The sequence below is a fragment of the Quercus suber genome, unplaced genomic scaffold (genome assembly GCF_002906115.3).
Source record: "Quercus suber isolate HL8 unplaced genomic scaffold, Cork oak 2.0 scaffold_89, whole genome shotgun sequence".
NCBI classification, from domain to species: Eukaryota; Viridiplantae; Streptophyta; class Magnoliopsida; order Fagales; family Fagaceae; genus Quercus; species Quercus suber.
In genome coordinates this window covers 465,584-476,971 of record NW_027069554.1, presented here as the reverse complement: position 1 = coordinate 476,971, position 11,388 = coordinate 465,584, and the positions used below count along the sequence as shown (strand labels likewise).

Below are 11,388 nucleotides of genomic sequence, written 5' to 3'. Positions count from 1 at the left end.
GACCTACAACAATAAGAGCTCCGCTATAAGGTTTTGTCTTCAACTTATAATATAGAATCAAGGCTTTTCACTGTGCGGCACTTTTCTCTTTTCTTCTTTTTTCACAATTCCACCCACCAATTGAGCACAAACAATATTTATATATAACCTAGCCTCACATCACAATTCCAATACGAGTCAAATAAGGAGTCTTTCAACCAATAGCCACTGACTCTTATTTTAAATAGGATTAGTTCTCCCAATACGAGTCAAATAAGGAGTCTTTCAACCAATAGCCACGGACTCTTATTTTAAACAGGATTAGTTTTTTTGCTTTCCTAGGAGTTCATGACACCTAATTCTAATAGGAGTAGAATTCTTGATACAAACCCATTGAATGGGCTATCACGTGGGCTGGACCCACAACAATAAGAGCTCCGCTGTAAGGTTTTGTCTTCAACTTATAATATGGAATCAAAGTTTTTCACTATGCGGCACTTTTCTCTTTTCTTCTTTTTTCACTATTCCACACACCAATTCAGCACAAACAATATTTAGATATAACCTAGCCTCACATCACAATCCCAATACGAGTCAAATAAGGAGTCTTTCAACCAATAGCCACGGACTCTTATTTCAAATAGGATTAGTTCTTTTCCTTTCTTAGGGGTTCACTGACACCTAATTCTAATAGGAGTAGAATTCTTGATACAAACCCGTTGAATGGGCTATCACGTGCGCTGGACCCACAACAAAAAGAGCTCCGCTTTAAGGTTTTGTCTTCAACTTATAATATGGAATCAAAGTTTTTAAGAACTAGCAATCAATTAGCACACGTCTCTTACTCTCACATGTCTTTTCTTTTTTTTCTTTTTTTTTTTCTTTTTTTTATCAAGGTCCCCACTCGAACTTGACAATATTGGCGCTTTAGTTTGCATTTATCTATAGCTTAGTTACCATAATATGTGGGAAATTTGGTAGTCATTAGGGGATTTGCAAAGAGTTATGGTACAGCCATGGTGAGACTAACTAAAATAGAAAATCTGCTCAATAAACTTTAGTATATTGTAGTGAGTCTGAGAATAAATTCCGTCATATGGGAGGAGATGTGATTTTTCAACAATTCGCATAATACACAGGTCTCTCAGCTGTCTGTAAGACTAGATCAAACTTCACACCTGGTCAAAGTTCCTACTGGCCCTGCTCCCATTAAATACGGAAGCAAAAACAAATAAACAAAAATCTGGCTCCCAATTAAATGTGTGATGAGCTACATTTTTATTATGAAAAATGTTACGTAATTACGTTCATAATATTTTTACAATAATTTCATAATAAATTTTAGGTGTTAAGTTATTATTAGTGGGACAAAAAAGTAATGTGTCAGTGGTGATTCAGATTAGAATCAGTAATAGCATGACAATCAGGATTTATTCTAAAAAATGTTGTGTTGTAGCATTTTTCTTTATTTATCTCTTTCAATCAGAAAATGTAACATAATACTGCTATATAATTTCTAGGATAATTCCTTTTTTTTTTTTTTTTTTTTTGATAATTCAATATCTTGGGAGTGCAAAGTATTCCACTTCCCAAATATGGTAAAATCTTTCATAACATTACCTTTCCATTCCTCTTGTCAACCTTCCACATTCTTGTCAAAAATAATCCGCCAGAAGACGGACAAAATTGGTCAATGCCCTTTTCGCCCAAATTATATAGCCTTCTGCCCCCTTCTCAAACTAATTAAGGAAATGCCCATCTTTTAAACTCGATTTGCTCAAAATCGAGTTAGGCTCTATAGTGGCATTTTTAAGGAGCCTATAGTGACGTTTTAAGGACCTATAGTGGCTTTTTGTAACTCGACCTTCATGAACTCAAGTTATAAGTAAAAAAAAAGTAAAAAAAATTACCTATAACTTGAGTTCATAAAGGTCGAGTTACAAAACGCTACTATAGGTCCTTAAAACATCACTATAGGCTCCTTAAAACGCTACTATAAGGCTCCAGAATTTTTTTTTTTTTAAATTCGATTTTGAGCAAACCGAGTTACAAAAGAAGGGCATTTCTCTAATTAGTTTAGGAAGATGGGCAGAAAACTATATAATTTGGGCAAAAAAGGCATAGGCCAATTTTGTCCGCCAGAAGACAAACTACAAAAAATGCAACATCTGTAAAAGAGAGTAACAAATTAACAATACAGAAAGGAATATTTGTTCTCAAAAAAAGGTGGAGTTTTCTAACAAGCCAGTCATTGTTAATGTACCAATGCTCAAATGAACAACCACATGCCTAAATCAACGCACGGCCTTCTATGATCTAGTCTTTGCTCATTATAAAAGCATTTACATTCAGTCTTCTATATGCCATGTGTTGGTATATTTTAGCATCAAGATACAAAAATAGCCCATTACTCGATCTTGCAAAATCTTGCAATTGCAAAAAAATTTGCAATTGTGCTACAGTATCATCCTAAATGTATGATGACATTGTAGCATAATTGTAAACCAAAATATTTTATTTTATTTCTTTGTACCTTTTGTTTTCCCTCACTTTTGTCTCTCATTTCTTCTCTCTCTCTCTCCCTCTCTCTCTGAGAGCTTGCGCTAGAGCTGGGTTGGATTCTAAGTGGTCACATCATAGTGATCGGCGTGGTCATGGCGTGGTCATGATGTGGTGAAGATTGGCGTGGATTTTGGATTGGTGTGGATTGGTGGAGATTGGAGATCATGGTGGTGTGGATTCGGATAGGTGGGCTATGTGGGTTAGGACGGGTTGTGGTGTGGAGATTGGTGGGTTCTCTTGTTTATTTGATGTTGGTTCTTCTGGGTTTAGGTGCTCTGTGTGGCTTTGTTAGTGGCTCCGATGGTGGCTCCATTGAAGGCTTCGATGGTGATTTTTTTAAAATTGGTTTGCTAGGATATGTGGGGTTTTGGTTTGGTTTTTGGTGTGTGTTGTTGGGTTTTTTATAATGTGGTTTTGGTTTGATGGTCCGGTGGGTGGTGCTAGGATATGTAGGGGTGGCAGTGTGTTGTTGGTTGGCATGGCGGCGGCTATTGTGATTGTGGTGGCTGATGTGGGCTATTGTGGTTGTTGTGTGTGTTTTTTTCTTGGTTCTTTTGGTTTGTGGCCAGTGTAGTGGTTTTTGGTGTGGTTTTTTCTGGTTTTCTATGGTTTTTTTTTTTGGTCGGTGCCTAGAAGTAGAGGGAAAAATTGAGGAAAAGGAAGAGAGAAATAGTAAAAAAAAAAAATTAAATAAATTGAAAAAAAAAAATAGAGCTTGAGATGTTAAGTGTGTTGTAAAATAGCATGATATAAATGAAAAAATAACTCTTGGTGTGTGTTTGGCAAAAATTATCTTTACCAACTTATTTTACTATTCAGCTTATTTTTGCTAATAATCATGGGACCCACTGCACTTTTTGGTACTATTTATGAGTCCCACTATACAATTTCAGCTAATTTTTACTTTTATTTATTGTACTTTTAGCAAAAAATTTTTAATTTTAACAAAATAAACAGATCCCAAACAGACCCTTGATATGGTAAAATGAGATTTTTTTAAAAAAACCAGACGTGAATGCTCGCAGACCTAACTTTAAAATGTTGGCTAAAGAGCTCTAAGAACAAGAAGCATTAATGAACAACCTATTCCTTAAAATTAGTTGTAAAAATATTATGAGCGTAACATTTCTACTTGATAAAAAAAAATATATTTTACATAATGGTTAATATTTGATCTTAATTAAATTAAAAATTGGGACATTTTTCCTACTTAAGGCATTAGACAACCGCATCAATTACTTACCTGTAGAGTTGGCACTGTTATCAACCTTTCACAATCTCGTCAGAAATAGTGGCCGCGAGGACAAACTTCATAGAATGCGACATCGCAGAAGAGAGCAACGACAAATGTGGAAATTAAGGCGACATCGCAGAAGATAGGAACGACACATGTGGAAATTTTTGTTCAAAAAAAAATGTGGAGTTTTCTAATGTACCACAAGACTGGGTCAACGCATGACCTTCCTCGGTGTAGCCATTGCTCATTATAATGGGCCTAACTTTAAAATGTTGGCTAAGACTAAGAGCTCTAATTAAGAACAGAAAGCAATGGGCATCTTTGCTTTTGTGTTGTTGAGTTCCAGTTTGCTCCCTTTCTTCTTTGTACTGTCGTATGCTGCTGACAGCATTAAAAAATCCGAATCCCTCAGTGAGAGCATAACCTTGGTCTCTAAACATGAAAGCTACGCTCTGGGGTTCTTTCGTCCTGGTAATTCCAGTAACCGTTACTTGGGAATATGGTATAACAATATATTTCTACTTGATAAAAAAAAATATATTTTACATAATGGTTAATATTTGATCTTAATTAAATTAAAAATTGGGACATTTTTCCTACTTAAGGCATTAGACAACCGCATCAATTACTTACCTGTAGAGTTGGCACTGTTATCAACCTTTCACAATCTCGTCAGAAATAGTGGCCGCGAGGACAAACTTCATAGAATGCGACATCGCAGAAGAGAGCAACGACAAATGTGGAAATTAAGGCGACATCGCAGAAGATAGGAACGACACATGTGGAAATTTTTGTTCAAAAAAAAATGTGGAGTTTTCTAATGTACCACAAGACTGGGTCAACGCATGACCTTCCTCGGTGTAGCCATTGCTCATTATAATGGGCCTAACTTTAAAATGTTGGCTAAGACTAAGAGCTCTAATTAAGAACAGAAAGCAATGGGCATCTTTGCTTTTGTGTTGTTGAGTTCCAGTTTGCTCCCTTTCTTCTTTGTACTGTCGTATGCTGCTGACAGCATTAAAAAATCCGAATCCCTCAGTGAGAGCATAACCTTGGTCTCTAAACATGAAAGCTACGCTCTGGGGTTCTTTCGTCCTGGTAATTCCAGTAACCGTTACTTGGGAATATGGTATAACAATATCCCAGTTAGAACGGTTGTTTGGGTAGCAAACCGGCTCAATCCAATAAACGACTCGTCTGGCATGTTGATGGTAAACAGTTCAGGTAGTCTTGTTCTTCTCAGCCAGAATAGAACAGTTGCTTGGTCGGCAAACTCAACAAAACAGGCCTTGAATCCAATAGTCCAGCTTTTAGATTCCGGAAATCTAGTATTAAGAGAAGAGAACGAAGAAGACCCAGAAAATTATTTGTGGCAGAGCTTTGACTATCCTTCTGATACTTGGCTACCGGGGATGAAGCTTGGATGGGACTTAAGGACTGGTCTGGAACGGCGCCTAACTGCTTGGAAAAGTCCAGATGATCCATCTCCAGGAGAACTGAGTGTGGGGATTGAACTTCATAATTACCCTGAGATAGTCATGAACAAAGGCACCGAGAAGTTCTTCCGGATCGGACCATGGAATGGCCTTAGTCTCAGTGGCCTACCAGACTTATTAAAGGAAAATCCAGTTTACACCTACGATTTTGTCATCAACAGCGATGAGGTGTACTTCATATACAATCTGATTAAAAATTCTGTAATCTCAAGAGCACTTTTGAACGAAACTTCGTCCTTATATGAGCGCTACATATGGGTCTCAGAAGATAAAAAATGGAGCCTGTACTTCTCTATGCCAAAAGACAAATGTGAAGGTTATAATTTATGTGGTCCTTACGGAAATTGTATCATTGGTGACTCACCTATCTGTCAATGTGTAGAAGGATTCAAGCATAAGTCACCAGATACATGGAACCCAGATGAGTGGTCTAAGGGATGTGTACGTATTACCCAATTGAGCTGCAAGGATAAAGATAAAATTGGGTTTGCTAAATTTGTTGGGCTCAAAATGCCAGATACCACTTATTCCTGGGTGAACGGAAGTATGAATCTTAACGAATGCAGAGTCAAATGTTTGAACAACTGTTCCTGTACGGCTTATGCAAACTCAAATATTACAGATGGAGGAAGTGGCTGCGCCATGTGGTTTGGGGATCTAATTGATATTAGACAGGTTACAGCAAATGGGCGGGATGCTTATATGCAGAATGTATATATTCGAATGCCTGCTTCAGAGGAAGGTAATAGGCCTATGGTCTTTATTGCTCTTTAATTTATATTTTAACATGCCATTGAAGCTATAATCTTTGTTGTTTCTATCTATTTTATTGCATTACTAAAATATTTTTGGTTTTCTTCTGCAAAGTCAATCATAAAGAGGAGAAAGACAAGCAAAAGATGAAGGTTATAGTGATAGTTGTGGTTGCAATTGCGGTCGTTTTTGGGGTGCTCTTGATTCCCTACTGCATAAGCAAAAGGGCAAACTTCAGAGGTAATATTTCTTTCACTGACCCACTTTGGAAAAGATATTTCAAGATTGTTTAATTGAACTTCTAGAAACGTACAAAGCAGCTAATAAGATGTTGAACAAGAAAAGCTATGAAGTTTAGCCATTTGATCTTAAGAAAAATAATGGTAAGGAATAAAATTTGCGAAATAATGGTAAGGCTAAAATGTGTTGCGGCCTAAAGCAGGGGGACCAAGAGGTTGACTCAAGCTAGTAAATATAGATGGGCTGAAATTTGCTCAAAAAAAAAAAAAAAAAAAAGATGGGCTGAAATGGCCCATTGAACGAGAATCACAAAAAAAATCTAAATCTTGTTTTGATTAGGATTATAACCGTATATGTAAACACCAATTTATACTATTTTATGCAAGATTTCCAGTAAAGTTGGAAAGGCAGAAACTAGCACAATACTTTTAGTGAAAAAACCATGCCTTTCATCCATGAGCTTTCTTGAGAGAATCCTAGTAGTTTTATAAAATCTTGTGATCCAAACTTCAAAACCACATAGCATTTCTTCTAGTTAGTTGACTGTAGATCAAATATTCAAAGAGGCACCTTAATTGGAGTGCACCAAAGGTTCTAGTTAATTTACACAGACCTGCCATTCATGAATGAAACCATATAGGAAGAAACTCAAAGTTTTAAAGCTACTGTGAGTCGCAGCAGTGAATTATCGATTTGGAATGTAGAGTCTCGGTAGAATGGTTTTTTTCTAGACTATAAGACACGTTCTTTTCTAGTTGATTGCCTTAGTGGGAGTAGGTTACTCATATAGCCCCTTTTCCTTTAAAGAGTTATCCATAGGTTTTCCACTTCAGAATCATATCATGTGCCTTATGCATTTATTGTTTTGCTTTATGACTTGATCACTTATTCTTTTTTGGTTATTGATATTGACATTTTGGATAACCTAATTAATTTATTTGATTTGAAATCAAATAATAATTATGTTGTATAATTAACTAGTTGATCTAGACTGAACTTAACAAGTGCCATACTCTTATTTCTTATGTATAATGTGAAGCTCATCTTGATCTTAGCAGAGAAAATGGAGAATAATGTGATGATAGACCAAAACATTGAAGGCCAAAGTGAAGACATGGAGGTCCCATTCTTCACCCTAGCTACCATAGTCATTGCCACTAACAACTTTTCAAGCTATAACAAGCTTGGTGAAGGTGGCTTTGGACTTGTATATAAGGTAACTTTGCAGCAAGCTTTTTTAAAGATCACGAAAAATAAAAAAGCAATTCTCACCATATTCAACTTCAATAAAATCAATTTGAAAATGTGAATTTTCAGGGTACATTAATAGATGGAAAAGAAATTGCTGTGAAAAGACTTTCACGGAAATCTGGACAAGGATTAAGTGAGTTTAAAAATGAAGTTATACTAATCGCCAAATTGCAGCATCGAAATCTTGTTAGGCTTTTGGGATATTGCATTGAAGGGGACGAGAAAATGCTAATCTATGAATACATGCCCAATGGAAGCTTGGACTCCTTCATTTTTGGTTTGAACTTCATGAATTTTTTTTTTTTTTACCAAACTTCATAAAATTTTTTATTGTTATTTAAAGAAATGCCAATTTCTTGTTTCATATTGAAGTTAAACTTAGTATTAACATAAGTGTGAAACTTTTCAGATGAAACGAAAGCTAAAGTTTTAGGTTGGTCTATGCGCTTCAACATTATCTGCGGGATTGCGCGAGGGCTTTTATATCTTCATGAGGATTCTAGATTGAGGATTATACATAGAGATCTCAAAGCAAGCAATATTTTACTTGATAGTAAGATGAATCCAAAAATTTCTGACTTCGGTATGGCTAGAATCTTTGGTGGAGATCAGATTGAAGGAAACACTAATAGAGTCGTCGGAACTTAGTACGTATTCTTAACATGTTTTATTGTTGATATTTTTTAATCAAATATTTTCATGCTTAATGATGTGTTTGCAGTGGTTATATGGCACCCGAATATGCCATTGATGGCCTATTTTCAGTAAAATCTGATGTCTTTAGCTTTGGAATATTGTTGTTGGAGATAATAAGTGGAAAGAAAAACCGAGGCTCTTTCCACCTAGACAATACTCAAAACCTTGTTGGACATGTGAGTTCTCAAAAGATTTCATCCTCTATCTAATTACATATAATGATACAAATATTGATAAAGAATTTTAAAATGTCTTAGGCATGGAAATTATGGCAAGAAGATAGACCTTTAGAACTGATTGATACTTGCTTAAAGGGCTCTGTAATCCAATCGGAGATTCTACGTTGCCTCCATATTAGTTTCTTATGTTTGCAACAACATCACAACGATCGACCAAATATGTCATGTGTGGTTATGATGTTACACGGTGAGAGTTCATTACCTAAACCCAAAGAGTTGGGTTTCTTTGTAGGAAAAAAATCAACTTCATCAAGCGAGAACCAATCATCCTCAACCAATGAAATTACTATTACCATGTTAGAGGCTCGATAGTCAAATGTCATATCAATTGCATTTTATAATATATCTAATGAGTGATATTTACATCTTTACATTTTGTATCATACACATTTGTATTCTCCATGTATGCGACATTAGTCTTACTATGAGAGACCGTGCCCCCGGCCCGTTTTAAATTGATCGCTTTAGGCCAAATTAATGTGAATGGGTGGAGTCATATTATTGCCTCTCAAAATGGAGGTTCTACTGATTACATTTTTCCCTTTAGATTAAGGGTTTTATAATGGAGTCGCCACTTATTTAATTATTGGAATAAATAAGAAAACCATAATTGAAAAATTCATCATTTTATTGATTTGGGAATGAATGTACATTGATCATAGGAAATTACATAGCTATGGTCCTAGATACAATTTAAGATAAAATACATGGCTTTGTTTCCTAGTTACAATGTAAAGATTGAAAATTACATGGACAAGTATTTGATCTATTAACTGTTGATCCAAGCTTAGAGGCTATGTTATAAGATGGGAAGGTGTTAGGCACCCACCTTGCTTGCTAAACCGATCTTCTAGACTATAGTGGCCAACATTTATGTCATATCATCCAAAATATTATCAATCAATTGCTTTGCTTGAATTTAATGTGTGTGCATATGAGAAACCCTAATTTCATTTTTTAATCATTACATTTGGATTAAAAAAAAAAAAAAAAGTAACTTCTAGTGTGTTGGGAAATTTAGACCCCGGTTGATAAAATTAACAAGTTTTAAACCCAAGTTGTTAATTAGATTTATTATGAATCAAACTTGTTAAAACAAACAAACATCAATATCATGTCAAAATCATGCAGCGGAAAAATTAAATAAGACAAGATATAATAACCCAGGAAAACCAATGAAACCAACCAGTTTCACAGTAAAAAACCTGGGGGGAAACCTTCTCGAAAAGCAATTCACTATAGTAAAAAGAAGTTTCAGATCTAGAACAAAACCTTTGTCCCTAGACTCTACAATCCCATTAGATGAACTCACAACAGAAACCTTCTACCGCTTCAGAACCTCGGAACTCTTCAATATATGAACGCCACCCTTTTTGTTGCACGGATCCCAGTACGTGACTCACTCACCAACTTAAGGAAGAAGAATGTTGGCTGCAAAGTTCTTCACTTCATCAACGATGAAGATCAAGAAGCACTTGGTTACACAGCCCTAAGGCACAAAGACGCAGTAACTTCTTTCAGAGAGAATAAGGCATTAATCACCTTTTGCATATGTTCTCCTTGTATTCTCTTATGTGACGGCCTCTAAAATAAGCCTTATATAGGTCTAGGGTTGTGAGAAAAGAAACCCTACACAAATACATAAGTCTGGCCCAAAAATAAAAAATCTGATTTTTTGTAACCTCGACAGATAGCAGCTATCGAGCAGGTGTCGAAGTTTAATGAATCTCAACAGATAGCAGCTATCGAAGAGGTGTTGAAAAGATGTCGAGGGGACAGAAACTTTCTTGATTGATCGACCAGCTATCGAGAAGCTATCGAGATTGCGATAAGAATCAGCTGAAGATCTCGACAAATAGCTAGGTGTCGAGGTAGCTATCGAGCAGGTGTCGAGATTTAATGAAATTGCACTTCAGCTTGCTTTTTCTTGGACAAACTTGATGACTTCAACACTTGACCTTGAAACAAGGTTTCTTGAAGTATTAAACATATCCTAACTCTACCCAAATACAAGTAAGGTGCATTTTGTCAAAAGATTAGCCAACTACATAAAATAGTGACATATGTTCCTAACATGTGAATGACATATGTCCTAACAATCTACCCCTTTGGAAATCCGTGACAAAACCACAACAAACAAATGAACATATGAGAGAAGTCATAAATCACTCAACTCATATTCACTTGTTGATACAATAAAATCTATCCTAACACAAACTCTTGAAAAACTTTGCAAGAAGAGAGTTTATGGCAAGTAGACTTTGACAACCTGTATTTCTGAAACACTTTAAACAAAACTCATTAAGGCATCTTATGTGAAACAAAAATAATAGATTGCATACAAGTAATAAGAAACATGTGTATAAAGATAGAAAAGAAACAACACATGTAGAGGTAGATGAAAGAAACATACATTAGCATATAAAGAAGATAAGCACAATGTATGTAAACAATGGTCACAAGACCCAAGGTACAAGAGTAAGGAAGTAAGCACTCCCCCTAACAAGATGAAACACATCTCCCCCTTACAAAGGAATGTATTTTTCTCCCTAACTTGTAGAATCTTAAACAGAAACCACAAAGTCTCCACAATTTCTCCCCCTTTTTGTCATGATTGACAAAGGGTACAAGAAGCTAGAAAGCTTAACCCGAGAAACATAAAGATGATCAAGGATGATCAAGGGGGTACAAAGAAATCCATATAAATGCATGAATGTAATGAAACAAGATGCTATGGATGACAAGATAAAAAAAGGATGCAAAACATATGAAAAACACATCTCTCAACAAGAAAAAATGTTAAGCACATTGATCTCGAAACACATGCACACACTAAACAAGTCTAGCCAATTTTATTTCAAAAATAAGTCATGACAATTTAGTGAGCATACATTAACACATGTAAACACTTGTGATGGCCAAATCACATTGTACC

The 11,388-nt window shown here is 35.6% G+C and overlaps 1 protein-coding gene across 2 annotated transcripts; it reads left to right on the top strand.

The window, feature by feature from the left end:
• Nucleotides 1-4,637: 4,637 nt before the first annotated feature.
• LOC111994632 (G-type lectin S-receptor-like serine/threonine-protein kinase At4g27290) lies at nucleotides 4,638-8,910 on the top strand. 2 transcript variants are annotated; one of them, XM_065774266.1, is made up of 7 exons: nucleotides 4,638-6,016; nucleotides 6,142-6,267; nucleotides 7,323-7,483; nucleotides 7,585-7,795; nucleotides 7,928-8,165; nucleotides 8,240-8,390; nucleotides 8,472-8,910. In XM_065774266.1, the coding sequence occupies exons 1-7, from the start codon at nucleotides 4,717-4,719 to the stop codon at nucleotides 8,763-8,765; spliced, it is 2,481 nt and encodes an 826-aa protein (XP_065630338.1). In that variant the 5' UTR covers nucleotides 4,638-4,716; the 3' UTR covers nucleotides 8,766-8,910. The 2 variants fall into 2 exon arrangements, with proteins under 2 accessions (XP_065630338.1, XP_023882288.1); XM_024026520.2 differs by having other exon boundaries at nucleotides 4,642-6,016; nucleotides 7,326-7,483.
• The last annotated feature ends 2,478 nt before the right edge of the window (nucleotides 8,911-11,388 follow it).

Bases quoted from the DNA above. Each gene is read 5' to 3' on its own strand.
- LOC111994632 (XM_065774266.1), top strand. From the start codon at position 4,717: ATGGGCATCTTTGCTTTTGTGTTGTTGAGTTCCAGTTTGCTCCCTTTC. The intron at 8,166-8,239 runs GTACGTATTCTT...ATGTGTTTGCAG, and splicing joins AATAGAGTCGTCGGAACTTA to TGGTTATATGGCACCCGAAT. The intron at 8,391-8,471 runs GTGAGTTCTCAA...AAAATGTCTTAG, and splicing joins CTCAAAACCTTGTTGGACAT to GCATGGAAATTATGGCAAGA.